Source organism: Pavona decussata, unplaced genomic scaffold (assembly GCF_977016875.1).
Source record: "Pavona decussata unplaced genomic scaffold, jaPavDecu1.1 SCAFFOLD_300, whole genome shotgun sequence".
Taxonomy (NCBI): Eukaryota; Metazoa; Cnidaria; class Anthozoa; order Scleractinia; family Agariciidae; genus Pavona; species Pavona decussata.
In genome coordinates this window covers 3,483,693-3,501,922 of record NW_028145697.1, presented here as the reverse complement: position 1 = coordinate 3,501,922, position 18,230 = coordinate 3,483,693, and the positions used below count along the sequence as shown (strand labels likewise).

General features: G+C 37.8%; 1 protein-coding gene across 7 annotated transcripts; it reads right to left on the bottom strand.

The window, feature by feature from the left end:
* Positions 1-220: 220 nt before the first annotated feature.
* Positions 221-17,871, bottom strand: LOC146454681 (uncharacterized). 7 transcript variants are annotated; one of them, XM_085095155.1, is made up of 5 exons: positions 17,738-17,871; positions 9,261-9,401; positions 8,253-8,543; positions 3,840-3,980; positions 221-2,786 (listed from the first exon to the last, which is right to left on the bottom strand). In XM_085095155.1, the coding sequence occupies exons 2-5, from the start codon at positions 9,342-9,344 to the stop codon at positions 2,652-2,654; spliced, it is 651 nt and encodes a 216-aa protein (XP_084951281.1). In that variant the 5' UTR covers positions 9,345-9,401; positions 17,738-17,871; the 3' UTR covers positions 221-2,651. The 7 variants fall into 7 exon arrangements, with proteins under 7 accessions (XP_084951281.1, XP_084951280.1, XP_084951285.1 ...); XM_085095154.1 differs by lacking the exon at positions 17,738-17,871 and adding an exon at positions 15,938-16,035; XM_085095159.1 differs by lacking the exon at positions 17,738-17,871 and adding an exon at positions 15,938-16,035 and having other exon boundaries at positions 3,840-3,971.
* Positions 17,872-18,230: the final 359 nt, after the last annotated feature.

Here is an 18,230-nt window from a genome sequence, read left to right as displayed (position 1 = left end):
GCACGGAATGTCTTTTTAACCATAAATAATTGGCTTAACCAATTAATCTGCAGCGTTCTGATTGGTCGAAATCCTTTGGTTTACAATTTTCCCACGATATTCACCGATTTCATCCTCGTGGGCGTCGAAAACTGAAAGAAAACGCCACGAAGCATTGTTATGTGTGTTCGTGAAAAAATCGTATTAAAATGTATCAATGGAACAGAGCCCGCAATGCATTGTTCTGTTATTGTATTTATTAATCTAGGACCATCACCCTACAATAAATAGTCTGCTTTCATAACGTAACAGATGAACACCACACAGTGGTGGGATTTCCAAGAGAGTGCATCTCTTTCTAATTACTACAACTAATGCATTGCTGTAAAAATTTTTCGCCAGGCTAGCTAGGCGTTATGTGATTTTGTTGCACAGTAATTTCCAAAGAGTTCAAATGACTGCTGAAATGAAGTGAACTGAATTACATACAAAGGTTAAAATTATCGCAAAATGAAACCTTAAAAAACTTGAGCATCTAAGTGTTAAAATAACTTTTGAAAATTACTGTGTTGGTTAAATGGAAAATGAAACACTTCTGTTGCGCAAGATTTCAATAAAAAACCGTTGTCTTCTCAATTTTGAAACTGACAGGTTTTTCAAGTAATATTTATTTACATGTACGTTTAGGATATGTAACTAACGCTATAACCAGAAATGTCCATTTCTAATTCGAACGAAGCCTGTTCTTTATAAGTTATTTCTAAAACATTCTTTCGTGGCAAAAATTATCAAACATTCGAATAGGGAAACGTTTTACAAGTAGGACCATAAGATCCAAAACTTGCTTGATTGATTTAAGGTACGTGAATATTTACTTTTACCGGAATGATTCGGTTTAGTCCTTTCAGTATTAAGTAACACTTAACAATAGCCACTCAGTGTCCTCACATTTTTCAAATAAACAACTCTATTGCAATAAACGACCCCACCAATAAACGCCCTAGCTTGCACATAGACGTTTTTTATTTCCTCCGTGAGGGAAAGGAAGGAAACATGAAACGTCTGTTCGCAGCTCGCTAACGACTGTAAGTTCCCCTGACCAAAAGTGACCCCTGCCTGAGAGATTTGTGATTGATGTAAAGTTCTGACGTACAAAAGCCAATGTGATCTGAGATTATCCTCAAATGAACGTACTTTACTGAGAATATACTGTATTTTTCATGAAACAGTTCCTGATAATGTATATAATTATTTTCTATTTTCTGTCAAAGCAGAAAGAAACACTGTGTCTTCCTTATAAGGGGCGCTGGCCTAATTAGCTCACCGCGCGCAAAATTGCATCTTTACCTTGCATTAAATGTCACGAAAGACAGGCTTTTCAACTAGTGTGCGAGTGAGAAATGAACATAGCTGTTACATGTCATTGAATCAATTCTTTTGGTGAAATGTATTTTTGCAACTTTCCTGCACTTGCAAACCCAAAAAAAACACTATTTCACAAACCACACCTTTCTCTGCTTATAAAAGACACCAGGTCTTTCTTCATTATCATTAACAATGAAAGTCGAGAATAAAGTCTATGTAATATCCAAATCCAAAACCATGCATTACCTGCAGCATTTTGGCCATTGGCATTACTTTACGGGTGTCAAATGATGCCTAAACTGTTATTTTGTAATTGAGTGCTGTGCCTCTCCCGAGAGGTGTGACATAATTTCCTATTTATCTTGTTCTGTGAAATCCACACTCGGCCAAGGACTTCAGGCAATGTTTTGGATTGTCTATGAATTCGGCCAAATTTAGTAAAGCGATACCGTTTGTAGTCCGCCCACTGAGTAACGAAGCTCCCACATTAGATTATTTTTCCATTCTATAATAGTTTAAGGTCAAACTTTAAGTAGCTCTTACGACCAGAAAGACACAACGCAAGCATAACTGTATGAAAGCGCAAAGCATAAACAATGCAAAAGCAATAAATATAATCTTCCTTTGCTAGTAAACTGGGCTAAGCAAACGTGTGCACAAGCACAGCAGTATAAAATGAACTGTCCACCATGTTGGACTCCCTTCTTATTGTAGTTGACTAATCAAAGGTTTAATATAGACACTGCTCTCCCGTATATCACTTTTGTTTATACCCATCGCAGGTGTGTACACGCTTGTAATTATCTTCCCACTTGCGTTTATTCTTGCATCGTAAGTGTAAATTAATGTAAGGAAGTAGTGTAACGGGAAAAGCGTCCGCAACAGTGCAGCGCAGTTTTTTCGTATGCTAGCCGAAGCAAGAATTTACTCCACTTGTCAAATATACAGCCAAACAAATTTACGTTACAATAATTTTAACCAAACTGTAGCTTTGAATAGCGGTGTAAGGACTTAAACAAAATTTGCAGCTTAATTTTGCTACATGTTTCTACAAAATACAGCTCGTTCTTGGACTCCCTCATCTGTCATTTGGTGGCGTAAGTCCATTTGATGGTGTTTTCAAATCGACCCATGACATGGCAAGTCACATGGCTTTGAGAGGGTGAAGACCAGTTCTCGAAATGTTTCAGTCCAAATAACTCTGTTTAACTCGTGCTTTCTTAATGTGATCCACTCCACAGGACGCTGAAATCTCAATTTGAAGTCTTCTTTCCGCCTTGTTAAATTTATCTGCAATCCAGTGGAATTTAAATATACCTCTGATCCACTTCGTCCTCAGGCTGTTTTAAGAGTTCGCATCTGTGTTTTTTTATGCCCCATTTTGTTGTCTTATACCGGGTACATGTGAGACCTTGGTCACATGGACAATCTCGAAGACCAGGCTGGATATAAACAACAACAAAATAACAAATTAACAAATCATTAGTTGTTGAAGAGCGTCAGCGCGGCAGCACACTATTCTTTACGATAACGAAAAAAATCCAAAATTTGTCGAATGTAAGGTCGGAAGTATGCGCAGTTGGTAGATTGTCTTGCACTATTTGACGCTGAATGTTATTCGGAATGCGTTTGTTTTGACGAAAGATGGCTAGCGATTTCAGAACATGTTAAAGCTTCATTGTTGTGTCATTTACAGCATAAAATATGGAAACGCCGACAGACCTAGGGTTAACCGTTTCATGAATACGGATGACACCTGTTATTTTTCATTTCTCGTGTACTTTTTCTCTTCTTTATTTCATTTCACATTGTATTGTCAGTATTTTTTCCAGCGCTAATGCCAGCACTTACTTTCACATTGAAACTCCTAGTTTATATAATTTATATGTTGCCTGTTCCGGCAACATACAAGAACTCTCTTGCTTTTCACGCTTAAATTTATTTGAGGGAAATGGTTAAAATCAGTACCATGGATTTTCAATAATCGCTTTTCTATTGATACTATGGAGATAACAGATGCTGATGAATCTTTTATCCGTTTGTGCGCTACTTTGGCGTTCTGAGATATCTGGCACAAGCTGACAGGGCATACTTTTCTATCTATCTATCTATCTATCTATCTATCTATCTATCTATCTATCTATCTATCTATCTATGTATCTATCTATCTATCTATCTATCTATCTATCTATCTGTCTGTCTGTCTGTCTGTCTGTCTGTCTATCTATCTATCTATCTATCTATCTATCTATCTATCTATCTATCTTTTCTGAAATGACAACCAGGTTTGGATGATCCTTACCCAAAAGGTGGGTGTTAATTAGCGTGGAAATGGGAGTAGGAGATAAATTTAGACGTATCTTTATTGTTAATTTATTAGTAGCCTGAGGCAGGTATTCCGAGAAGCTTCCAACATCACGATATGATGAAAATCTACCTGAAGCTGAAATTAAATTCCGCGAATTTGCATCAGTGAAGTATAAATATTTACTCACCAACAGAATAGGTTTACATCTGTCCCCTTTTTGCGGTCTCCTCTTGCAAAATGCTTTGGTGCTACTGTATCTTATACAACATTCGTCCTTTTTGCAATCACTCCAGTTTCTACATTTTCTTTTTGGGTACGACTGATGATGCTGCAATGTCAAATGAGTTAAATAAAGAATCAGCAAGGGGTGAATGCTCAATGCTAGTACACCACACACAAAAATTACTGCCAGGATGAAAAAAAAAAAAAGCAAAGCAATCCAGCCGACTGGTGGAAACGTCTGGCGAAAATTAAATCAAAGTTCAAAAATAGTCTTCTATGGTCCTCACAAACCTTCATGCATTGTTAAATATTATTTTTTTAAACAGTTCGTTTCCTGTCTGGCAACCGAAAACAAATATGAAAAATATTAAGAAATTTCTTGTATTCTTTAAACTTATTATGCTTTTGTAGCGCCAAAAGCAGCCCAGTCGTAGTATGTAGATCGTAGTGATGTGAATAATTCAAAATAGAATGTATTTGTCTTTACTTGGATGGTTTCCTCAGTCACGCGGCCCTGCGGACTTGAGAGCCAAATGTCTGGGTATTTACACGTAAAATTCTTAGACGATTGAGTGGAATTGTAGTGGTTACAATAAGCCATACTATTGAGATTCTCGCAGGACTGAGTCGCCAGAGAAAAACTGAAAATAATATGAAATAAAGCCTAGAAAATGACTATTTTATTGTGGATAGTACCTCAGGTGAAAAAAAATCGACAAAATAGCGTTTAAACCATCTAGGACACACCAAGAGATAACCATAAAGTAAAGATAAATACATTTTATTTTGAATTACTCTTGATATATATCACTACGATCTGTGAATAAGTTTGTTTCACATACTAAGTGGGTCCCCTGTGGTAGCGCTAGAGTTGGGCAAAATTTCACCTACAGGTGATCAAACAAGCAATGGGATTTGTCATTAATATCCGGCGGTGTGTTTCAAAGACGTTTCAGTGTGAAATTATTATGAATCAGAAAGCCGTGAACGCTTTTCATAAACTTTGAAATGACAACTTTTTCAGCTGAGCATGGAATAAGGTCTTAAACGTTGGGAAACGCATTGACAAAGGCGATATCAGTTTTGGAAACAATTCGTCTTCTAAGTTCAAGAAAGTGTTTGTTCATTTATCTTTGCCTGAATGTAGCGAAGCGTAATGAAACAAAAGATAAATGGTTTCTTGAATTCCCAAGCACAAGTGCATTTGTCGGCAGTGTGTTTTAAGTGCCGGCGTGAGATTATGGGGAAAAAAAAGTGTGATATGTAAACTAGCAAGTATATATTCGCTGAACAGTAAACAACTTTCATTGTGGATTTTTACAAGCGGACAGTTAAATTTGTTCTTTTTATTTTTTTTGGTTGGAATCCTGTAATCCATTTCCTCGTAACGATTTTCAGTTGTGCTTTCCTGATGATTGACAGTCATTATAAGTGGTTTTGTTTATTCAATTTACTTTGGCCGCATCGAACGTATAGAGTTTGTTTAATTTTTTGGTGTCTAAACAGTGTAAACAGTTGTTTTTGTCTTGTGATTAGTTGGTTAGTTCAATAAATGGGCTAAGAATTGTCTGCTTATCCCGCACCGCATTTCTGGTTGTCAGTTTTTTGGGTGCGGGGAATTCAAGAATTAAGGTTTTTGGATTCGCACTGTAAATCTAACGTAAAGAGTATTGTTTTTTGTGAGTAAAGCCGAGTTGTATTTACTCTCCAGTCAATATTATAGGGCTCTTGAAGCCCTTGTCTTGCCTGAAATAACTTCTGGTAAATATAGTACCAAAAGACGCTATTTTAAGTGTTCACTTAGGCTTAATGACCCTGGGCCTGTTTATTTCGCAAAAGACATAAATATTCCGTTATCACTCTCAAAAACATGACCAAATCTATTTTTGCTGCATTTTGGAACCTCTTCATTCTTGTCGCATCTTCTTCCAAATTAGGCACTCATTCCTGTAACGCAGTCATAAATTCATGACCTGCCAAAAGTACTTTCCATGCCAACCACCCAAGGAATGTTTCAAAAATTAAACAAGTCTACCTCAAATTAGAGCCGGCTTTTAACACGCTATCCATTGAAGCATTACCCAGATATAATTATCGATACTGGCGTGAGAACTTCAAGAGATCTAAAACAGCTAAAAGTGGTTATAGAAGTCCGAAAGTGATACCCCTAAAATGACGCGTGCAAACCCTTCACGCTTATGAAAAGCTCTCTTAAATAGTTAGTCTGCAAAACTTGTACTTATACTTGAAAAGATAGTTGAGTTTCTACGTCCGCTCGGTTCTTCTTCAGTTCCTTTTCTTCTCATCTGTCAATTTACCGATAAAGACGATAAATCTATCTATCGATCGATCGACCTATTGATATAAACAGATAGATCGGTCATGTGTGATGTATTATTGTTTTGTTTTGTTTCGTACTTCGTTTTTTCTTTCCTTACACTTAATCGTCATTTTTCTGACACGAAAATTTAGAAATTTTAGTTGTGAATTAACAAAGTAAATCTCGTGGTCGGTTACTATGGAGGTTGGTGAAGCGTTCACAACATTAATCGGAAGTTCAAAGTGAATGATGTTTGAATTTTGTTTGTGTTCAACAACTTACAACCACAATCGTCATTTGCATTCGGTTTCCTTTGAAACTGGATATGTGTCTTCCACGCCTCGACAATTTTCCACATTAGCAAATTAACGCCTTTTATTTTATCGTAGAATCTCTGCTATAAAAGCGACAGAACCGGATATAGTTAATGATCCATTGCAACAAGTACCTCTAGCACCCGGGCTCTAGCACTAAACATCAGAAAAGGTATCTTACCCAGGAGTGTACAAAATGAAAATGCTGTTATGAAACTGCTAGGATTTGATAATTGCAGAGTAAACGTGTTATTAAAACAGTTATTCTGTATGGTAACTATCCCTTTGGCATTTTCTAATTAATTTCGCCCTGTGATCCTTCGCGTGGGAGTCAGACAAGTAAGATTAATTAGCATAAGTCCTCGTTTAGAAAGGGAACTCGTGCAGATTAATCTAGTACGGTGCTGACCGGCCACGTCACGATAAAAAACCTCTTTGTGTCGCTTTTCTGCGATTTTAATTCGTGTAAGGTGACCGTTACATTAAAAGTGTTTAATAGGTTAAGCTCCTGGTTAGGCTTGTGACCTTATATGATTGCTAACAAAAAAAAAATATGCGGACGGTGGGACCCAGTTTGAGACATGATGCGACTGCTACAGTTAAGGAAATGAAAGCTCACCGAAGAGTTTCAATAACTTTCGGCCTCAGTAGTTGTAGCAATGCTTTTATCTTGATTAGTTCTTTTATCGCTTGTATTTTAATTCGCTGAAAGTCAGTGTAAAAAGGACGGGTGATTTTTAGTTCAGGTCTGTCTACACAGACAATTTTTAATGCATATTTCCTTTCGATTTTTCTCGTGCAACTTCAATAAGTTACCAGCTACAATATGCAGTGCGATTTGGAGTTAATTCAGTTCGACATCGATGCAATTTTAACGAAACGTGGTAATCCTGAGTAGAGTGCCTCCAAAATTGCCTTAACATGAAATAATCTTCGTGATCCATTATGAGCCATATATCGAGATTATGTGGAGAATATGGAACGCCTCTATATAGTCCCCTACCTTGACTTTCTACTCTATTTTAGCGCCTGCGCCTGCGAAAGCTATTAATAACTCAAAAACATTCAATAGACCACCAGCCGAGTTGTTATTTTTTCATATCAATGTTTGTATTGGAAGTGCGTAAAAACAAATTCAAGGTAACTGAAACGAAACGAGGAATGTGATGCGTCACCCCCAGTTTTAGAAGGCAAAATGCTTACTTTACACGTACGGGCAAGGTTATCATCATGTCTGTTTGCAAATGTGACTCTAGTCCTTTGATGAAAGGCCTAAGGGGGCGTTAAAGGCAGGTGGACAATACCAGTTATCAAGAAGAATTTGAAGTACTCTGACCCCACTTAATGTTAAATGATCCGTCAAAAAATACATCTCACATGAGATCTGTTTTTCATCTATTTCATCTACGCCAACAGTTTATTGAGACTCGCAATTATCTCGTTCAATTTAAAGTTTCAGCTTAAAAGCAAGAGCAAACCGCGAAGACGAGGCAAATGAGCAATTAACTGTTGAAAACAACCCAAACAGCGGGAGTTTCCGGTATAATTGAACGTGCCAATTAGTTTGGAAATGCCTCCACAAGGAGCACTAGTGAACGCTCGCGAACATGTAATTGGATCTGTTAACGTGAGTTGATTTTGTTGTGCAAAGCACGGCCTCATACACCGCGTTTAAAAAAATGTGGTTAGAAAGAGTTTTCCACCAGAGTAAACAATTCATTAAGATTTGTGAATAATTACTTACCCCCACGCGACTTAATGATTTAATGTCATCTTGCATTTTCTTCATCAACTTTTTCATGTTGTGCCTCCTTCTCTTTCTTCTCCTTTTCTTATCGTCTCGAATTTTCTCGCCTGGATAATGGACCGAAGTCATTCTTGTTTCTTCTTCTTGTGAGCTACCTTTCATGCTCACGACCACCACGGGCGCGACGTTTGGTAAGGTCTGATTCACGCCGTGTGTGTCAAATAAAGTAGACCTCCCTCTCTTGTTCGCCACGTGCCGTCCATGAGGCTTTGCAGAAATCTTTTTCCTCTGTGGGCAAAAGCTTTGAGTTACTCCACTCGAATACAGTTCACAAACCAACTGATGCTTTTTCTTATTAGTGAATTTTCTCTGGCATGCTTGGTAAATTAACTATCTTAGCTTAACACAAAATTTGCTTGACATTGGCATGCAAATAGAATAATAAAACGGCGTTTTATTGTATTGTTTTCATTGACGCGCAAATGCATAATAAGAACCAGGTTGATTGAACGTTGTTGCAATTACGCGCGTGCTGATTTATCAATAATGATGAAATATTGAACTCAAGACAGGATAAGTAACAAAGTCTTCGTCATGTGGAAGTTTTTTTGAAGGCTTTTTTGATTCTTATGAAGTTAAGAAGCCTGCTAACAAATACAAACGTCACTAAATCGGATAACTTATCTAATCCTATGGAAACAATTGGCATGCCGTCATGCTAAGAAGTTTTCATCCATTAGTTTTAACAAACTGTGAAAGCAAGTCCATTATTTTAGGTTGATAACAGCATTAATAAGCATTGTTTAGAAGCGATCAGCTCTAGATCTGATGGATTTCAAACATTCCAACCATCAATCCGTGTTTAAAAAATCACCGAAAGTCTTAAACTGAGCTAAATTAAGGACGGTTACAATTCCACGTGCCATTACGCATCGGTCGCGACCAAGCAACAAGACAAAAAAAGTCCTAGAAAACTAACTTCGCCGACTGATAAAATTCACTTACTTTAACAGAAGTTACATTAACGTGGCTGTAGAACGTTGAAAGATGTAAGACGCAAATAAACAGGAGGTACTTGGTAATTTCCATTTGGCAGTGTGGTCTCAACTTGGTAACAGAGCTCTTGACAGACTTGCGTTGGTCGATCTGCAACAGTGAAGAAGTAACGCATGTTAATATATCAGAGGGCCAGCTCGTCACAGTTAATTCACAGCTTTGGTCACGTGCCCTGTACATGTCATTCACCTTAAAAACCCAATGACAAAACAGATTTAGCTTGTCTTGCGGTTTTGTGGATTGTTTAATCCTCGCATGCGGCCTTTTGTTTAAGACGGTGTTGTTTGCCCTTCTTAGCAAACGGCCTCTTTTAATCAAACTAACGCAAACACAGCGGTAAAATACAACCTTTGTATCTTCCCTGCCGCTCCAGAGCCGGGCTGTGTTTGTGATATTTTTAACCACATCCCTTAACGGCTGATTTGCTACAAGTTAAATGCGAAAATATCGACGAGAGCAAGCCCACACTTCAGTAAAATGGCCGCTCGTCAAGTTGGTTACGAGTGCCTTGGAAACTAACCGAGGCTTCAACAAAGAAAATTAATTATCATTAGAAGCAGAGAAATATCAAGTTAAAACGAGAAGCGTGTGCTGTGAAAGAATGTGAACAATACAGAAAAATGCAAAATATTTCAGTGATACAATTGGATGTAATGCTTGACTTGCAGACTGATAAAAGAACACCTGGCTTAGGATCTAATTACCCCAATCAAGCTAATTTTAAATCTCGTCATGCAGCTCTGTGCTTAATTCCCCGTTTATGGCTTACTTTTCCACAGTTGTTTACCTATTTCTCATTCCATCTCAATGTTGAAAGCGGTAACAATTACATCGGAGATGAAAGATCATAATTTTTGTCGCACGCGAGTGCGCGTGGCAGGTTTGGATAAATGCTAATTAATGACCGCCAACTCATGCGATTGAACCACTGATAAACACATTAAGAAAACATGGCATTCGGTCAAAAGGGAAAGGTCTCACTTTCGACAACCGCACAGCGTTCCCCGCTACTTACTTGTCGAAGCCTTGGAACTGCCGCCGCCTAAACAAGAGAGTTGATACTAACCGGAAAAGAAAGTTGATATCAACCGAACAAGAGAATTGATACCAGTTGGACAAGAGAGTTGATAGCAAACCGGATAAGAGAGTTGATGGGAACTGAATAAGAGAGTTGATAGCAACCGGGGAAAAGAGTTGATAGCAACTGAATAAGAGAGTTGACAGCAACCGGAGAGGAGAGTGGATACCAACTAAACAAGAGAGTTGATACCAACCGAACAAGAGAGTTGATACCAACCGGACAAGAGAGTTGATATCAAGTTGATACCAACCGAACAAGAGAGTTGATATCAACCGAACAAGAGAGTTGATACCAACTGAACAAGTGAGTTGATATCAACCGGACAGAGAGAGTTGATACCAACTGAACAAGAGAGTTGATACCAACCGGACAGAGAGAGTTGATACCAACCGGAGAAGAGAGTTGATACCAACCGAACAAGAGAGTTGATACCAACCGGACAGAGAGAGTTGATATCAACCGAACAAGAGAGTTGATACCAACCGAACAAGAGAGTATACCAACTGGAGAAGAGAGTTGATACCAACCGGACAGAGAGAGTTGATACCAACCGAACAAGAGGGTTGATGTCAACCGGACAAGAGAGTTGATACCAACCGGAGAAGCGAGTTGATACCAACCGAACAAGAGAGTTGATACCAACCGGACAAGAGAGTTATAAATATAAATAAATATAAATCAACTTTGTTTAACGAGGGTGACACTTAACAGTCTGACGACTGACAAACCTGTGGCCCTCGGATTCCAGATCGAATTGGAATTTGGAAAAGCTGGTTTTTGTGGAGGGAGGAAAACCGGAGAACCCGGAGAAAAACCCTCGGAGCAAGGACGAGAACCAATAACAAACTCAACCCACATATGACGTCGAGTCCGGGAATCAAACCCGAGCCACATTGGTGGGAGGCAAGTGCTCTCACCACTGTGCCATCCCTGAGAAACAGAAATTCACCTGAGGTCCATAGTACCAAACAAGCCAGTTGAAGGAAGATGTTAACAGTATGACCCTCTCACAAATTTCCGACAGCAAAGCACACTCTATTTAAGCCGGCAGTTTATACCAAAACTGTAGGCAAGACATCCAGGAAGAAATTTCACTTTTAGCTGAACATTTTTCCAAGCCACAGTTCAGTGAGTAAATTTGTGGAGCCCTCTGTCTTAGCTATCCGTATAGAAAAGACCGCTCAAGCAATAAGAATGCCGATCTTTACTGTGAACGGTTCAACAAATTTAGTGACACGACAATAGGAATTTGTATTCACTGAAAAAGTTCAGTTCTAGTGTGCATAGGCGTTAACATAGAGCATGAGCTTAACCGGCATTTTGTTAACTATGATTAATTTTTCAGTATTCAGTAACTTTGTCAACCTTGTTATTTAGCAAAACGATGTAAGGCATATGGGTAAAATGTCATGCCCGAGTTGGACTTACCGTACTGATATCGATGCCAAAAATATATTAAACACGACTGAAACGTTCCTGAAAACGTGCCTTTCCTATGAATTCTCAGGTAAAAGGAATTCATCGCCAATACGTCTGAAACGCCGTGGGGCCTTAGTTTATAGAAAAATCAAATAAATAAGATTTTCCTGAAGACGTTTGTCGACTTCCTGTTCAGTCGTCTGCGATAGCAACCTTCCAACGTAATTGCTCACAATAAGTCAAGTCGTAATTACTCACAATAAGTAAAAAAGAACCCTTTGTTTTGAAAATCCCTTACTGGTCCTTTCTGGATTAATGGCGCAATAGAGTTCTTTGAAGAAATGACAAGCTAAATAGAAATAAAAGATAACAGAGGTTGAATACGTAAGCGAGGTCTTATTATGCAATTTCCACTAGAGGTGATTGTCATTTCATGACGTCCTATTTAAAGTTTGCCGACAGCTGCTGAACAAACTAATACTTCTGAAAGTCCACTGAGAGCCATTAATCCGATAAGAGTAAACATAAAGTGTTTTTATTTTTTCTTTTATTTTCTTTTTTGTTTGCAGTGTTTCCTAAGGTCAAATCCCAGAGAGAATTGAAGGAATTTGAAATCAAAATAGCGTCTCAGAACGTTCTAGACGGCCGACCAAACACGAGCTTATCAAAGAGTTACCAAAAGGCCAACGTTAGCAACTTATTATGATGAAAAAAACCGGCGTGATTTAAGACCGAAAAGAAAAGTACATGTTAAGTTTCTCTGAAAAAATTAAAAGCCAAAAGGCAAGCAAACTTTGGGGATTGTAATATAAAGTTTGGCTGAATTTGACAGTGTAGACTGTTGTCATAAGCATCTTCATAGAGATGGAGCCTGGGTAGGCATAGTTTATCCAGTTCAATGGCTAACGTTCGAGTAACTTTTAACTCAATCATATTTGAGGATCATTTTGTTATTCAAATTAACACTAGTAATAATCATTTAAAAAGAACAGAAGGAAGAGAAACGAGTGTATGTCTTTGGTTGAGTTATGGCTGAATAAAGAGTATGAACTGCAAATTACAAGGCATGTAAGATGAACCAAATAAAGAAAGAAATTCAAGTGCCTCACGCAAGCTAATACTAATCTATGTTTTGGTCCTTATGACGGGCAAGTTTGACCTAATGCCAAAACAAACAGTTAAAAACAATGATTTTCTTTTTGCAGCTTCTTAGGAAAATGTTACGGTGTACGTTTTAACTGAACAAAGTTTATTCAGCTCGATGCCTTTTCACCAGAAACAGGTTCTCTATTTAAGGTCGGTCTGAAAGTTGCATGCTCAATGATGGCCGCCTTGACTTAATCCTTGAATATAGTTTCAATTAAACGGCTTGCGTATTTGATGTGACAACACAGCACAATTTATTTGGATGTCCCGGGAGTTGGGGGGAAGGGACGCGGTTCAGGCACCCCACCTTTCAAATCCAAGCTCGTCCATTTGATTTCAGTCTCGCCTTGATTCGTATCTCGCCCTGATTCGTAACAATATAACCTTACATGAGACAGCTATCATACAACTTTGTCTGTTTGTCTCTTTTCTTTAAGAATTATATATGCAGTAATCTGAAATTGGAGGTCTGTCTTCGACAAGATTTTTCATGTGAATGTAATTCAGGTACTTTATATGTGGTTCACGCCTTGTTGAAGGAAAAGTTTCACCCCTACTTGAAACTAATTTGTACTAAACCGTAGTAGTTCCTGATAAGTTAAACTAGAATCTTTGAAGGAGAATCTCACCCCCGAAAACCTTCCACGGGATAATTATAAATCATAACCACTTCTCGTCCTTTAATCAGTTTCGGAATTGATTTACATTAGATAATTTAAATACATTCCCATCTTTACCTTGTTAAAGGGTGAAGTGATCGGGTGGATTTGCAAATTAAAATGAGAGAAAGCTAAACTACTTTAATGATTATATGCTTATGCCCTCCTTTGGGAACTAATAAGTCAATAAAAACAGCTATTTCAATAAACTCTCTTATAAAGCGTTAGTGTCCCTTTCCTGCCACTTTACGATATAGCAGCTATTGACATGGAACAGCGCGTGTATTCTAGGATTCGCTTTACAATTTCACCATAGTCAGCCTGTAAGAGTTGCTATTACTGCTTATATTTCATTGAAGTTTTTTATACAAGTTTAGAAGTTTACCGTATGGAAGCATTTGTTTTGGAGGGTTTTAGTTTTTGATTTTTTTATATGTTTGTGTTCTTTGTGTGTCGTTTGCAAATTGAAAATATTGGTGTTTTCGGTGGCAAACTAATTTTTCCGATACCCAGCAAGATAACAAATACGGTCAGGAGACACAAACGTAAACTTATAGAAATTGAACCAGCAAGTAAGTTCATGTGTTCTTTTGACTTCTATAGTCTTGTTTTAAAAGGAAAGAGAAGCTTAAGCTAATATATACAAAGGCCCTTTTGTGTCAGAAGGTGCCTGAGTAAATTTTTGTGGAAAAAATTTTCGCGGGAATCTATTTTGCGAACGAAAATCGTTTTATTTGTGCAACAGATGGGTGCATGTCTTGGCTTACGTCTAGTCGCTTAAGAAAATAACGAAAGCGATATTTAAGAAAAAATGATTCATATGAAGGTCGTCGTTTCAGACGACCAAATTTCGCTAATCCAGTCTTGTCACAATATAAGCGGAAACCGGCCTTAACAGGTTTATACAGTGTTTACTATTTATACTCTTAAGGCCAACAGGTAAAAAAGTTTAAATTTTTTCTTCTTTGTTGCGTTTTAAACAATATATTGTCATCCAGGCCGTTAATTTAACCGGACAGTAATTTGAGCTATAAAAGGCAGTGTTTTAAAACTCAAAATAACATATTTTACCCACTGTTAAAAGAAGTTATTATCATTCATTATCATACCAATGTTTTGTCTATCAAGATGTGGTTCACAACCCAAGGCCAGACAACGCCAGTTAACGGGAACAGTGAAAAATTTTAAGCTGTCATAAAAATAAATTATGACGTTCAGTTGTAAACATGTTTTAACAGAATTTCCCAAACACCGTATTGATTCAAACATTCGCTTGTTGTTTCACCAAAGTAAAAAGAATTATAGAACAAGGAGGGAAAACTGAAGAGTCTTTTCCCTGCATGATAAACCACTGTAATTGGCTTACTGCTGATACGGTATCCCTGCCTAATTTAGCATTTATTATACTTATTCCTTAAATTTTCGGTATCATGTAATAGGCGAAGCTAATAAAGTACAATGAACTGAATTTTCGCCGTAATTTTTGGGCGGCAAATCTAGAGCAACTTAGTAAAGTGTCTGCATATTAAATAATCTGAACACGAATTCCGCACGTACATCAACAACAACTTATTCTCTGGCGAGGTTGATTTCTGGTCGGGAAAAAACTTTAGAATGTCTCATAAATTCAGCAATACCATACAAACAAAACAGTATACTACAAACTACATGTCTGCAGGCCGACAGAGATTATGGAAGGTAAATTTACGGAGATGGGTCAACAACAGAGACCTTGTACGTGACGAACACATGTCGATGGCGAGTGCCATCTACTGTAAGCATATCAAACAAAAGCCGCAGAAAAACAGACTCAAATTAAAGCTGCTCGGGGATTCCGGTCAAAACAGATATTACTTCAATATAGATGTATATATATTACTCATCAGATATACGGTTGAGACCTGTTGAACAGAAGCGCTCAGTCTACTGAGATCAAGACTTAGGTCATAAAAATTCATCAATTCGGTGATGAAATTAAAACCTCTATATCAACAAACAGACTGTACTTTCAACGAAAAGGAAGCCTTACGACCCCTGCAACATTAACATTTTCAAAGAATTGTTTTTTAGCCTTTGCAACAGCCAGTGATTCTAAGGTTTTAACAAAGTTAACACACAAACGTGAAGTTTGCATGCAATTTTCACCTATTTACCTCCGGAAGCTTATAGTCTAAAATTTCGCTCTAAAGCACCATGCCAGATAGACTATAAACCATTTTGCGTCATCAAAGCTTGCCTATTAAAATAGATTGCAGAGTCAAAGGCGATGTAATTTCAATTCTCAGCTTAAAACGCAACGATCGAATCTATTATTTTCTCACCTCTTTTAGAACGCGCCCTCAGCGTTTTTCTTTTTTGTAGCGGAGTCACTGCTGCTTTAGGCAATGGAAGAGATATTATAAAAACAATCTAACTGGCAGACCTACTCTTGGGAATTTCCGTTAATGCTAACCAGTCACTTGGGTTTCTGCCATGAAAATAGCTTCTTATCGCCAAGAGCTGATTAGCAGTGTTTATCTAGAACTTAACAGCTCTGGGAGATATAAAGGTGGAAAGAGTTTTAAGATGGGCTCAATTGATCCTTGAGACAGTTTAAAATGTAAAGAGATTGCAGATGACAGATGCTTTAACCTGTTTGTTCTTGTTTTTGCTTCTTTTTCTTGAAACCAGTAAAGTGAAAGTAACAAAAAAGAGTAAAAGGAATGGACTGATCAAGAGCGTTCTTATCTTCAACTGTTTCGACACTTTAAAACTTGGTCCTGGTCGTGGATTGACCTCTATCATTGTAGGGGGTAAGATAACGAATTTATTACATGATCCCTTGTGGTATTTGAAGGGCACGGACGAAGCAGACATAACACAAACGAATGAGCAAGAGTATATATATATATATTCACCTACCGCATTTGTTACAATGTTAAACTGAAATGTGGCAACCTTCAAACATCAACAGCGGTCAGGGAGAAGTGACCAAACTCGCACGCTTGAGAGGAATTCTTACGATTCAAAAATCTGCTTAGACGTAAAATAATCCAGTTACATGAGGGATCATTTCAGTGTTTTCTTTCCCAAGATCTTTTAAAATTATTTCTTTGATCCAGTAACTGTCCTCGATCAAAGTACGTCCGTTAGTCTTATTTGGTCCCTTTATGAGTTATTGGCTGTGCGACAAGCCAGTAGGCAACAGACATGGCGCCATCCAGGAGGCATGTTTAAAGTTGTTTTTCTTGTCATTAAAGCGCATTATTCTGTAATCAGTTTGAGATTTTATCGAACAATAAAACCAGTATGGGTTTCTTTTAACATCTAAAAAATGTGATGTGTAGGCTTTGATGTCTAACGGAAATAAGACACGCCCGCACATGAACAGGAAAATATCATAAGAGACAATTAGGAGTTGAACAGTGTGCCATAATGATGATTTCTTGCCGGTTTCTTGCGATAAATAGGTTGAAGTGAGTCGGGCTGTTGTTGTCACGGTTTTGTTTGTTTGCCTAGATTAATTCGGATGTATGTAATGCCTAAATTAATTTGGATGGTATACAAACAGCTCGCTTTACCATATGTAGGCCAATAAAGGTTCTTTCGCCGGGCGATAAAGGTTGATAAATAGTTTGTTTTAGCGTGTTTGTTGCTTCCGGATTTAATCTTCCTCTGTCATTAAAATCTAATTTCAGTGTGTGATCAATTTCACGGAAAATGTTGTTTTTCTATTTCCTAAATGGTTTAGGAAATCGGCACGCCATTGTTCCTGGGCGTACATTCAGGGCTAACTTTACGTCCATCGACTAGACACCACATAACCGAATAAATTACCTCACACAAACATTGCACTCTAACCTGTAGGTAACCACAATACTCTTTGTAAAAGGATGAAACTGTTTATCATCTCGAAAGAGTCACTGTGACTTAAAGACTTGTGAGTTGCTACAATCCAAATATCTAATAGTTATTCAGACCATTGTGGTCAACTGTGTAGCTTACAACTCGGCCACCTGGACAAAAGGTTTTGTCGTTTTGCGGGCAGGGAAAACTCTTTTGCTTGAAAAGCTTCAAGCAACGATATTTTATAGTGATATTCTATAGTGATAAGCTATTTAGGGCCTCTTAGTTTTACTTACTCTCTAAGGCGTTCCTCTTTTAAGCTTCCAAATTCAGTGAGTTTACTCACTGGCAGTTAATTTGAACAGCTTCACTGCAGGGCAAGTGCCAGTCCTATGTTCAAAGTTTTAAGCTCCTGGCAATGAGTTTCTATGATTGTCCAAAGACAGATAGCACAGTGCTGAGTAGGTACTTTAATTTGAATTAGCAAAATGTTATTTGGTTTTAATTTCACCACGTTTGATCGCGAAGGTTAATGACTGCATACAAGCATGGTGTCCTATGACGCATAAGTACTTAATGACCCCTACCGCGCAGTGACAGTCCTGACTCTTCTTAAGCGCTATTTTTACTGATTCAGCTTAAGTTACATTGTGCTTGTAAAGATAACATAGAAAGTAAATTTCTTGTAATAACCAAAGATTTAATGGTTATAACAATGTTCTCAAATATTTACGAATTTGATTTCAACTTTTTTCATCCAGTTCGTACTGCTTTTAGCTACACAGTTTA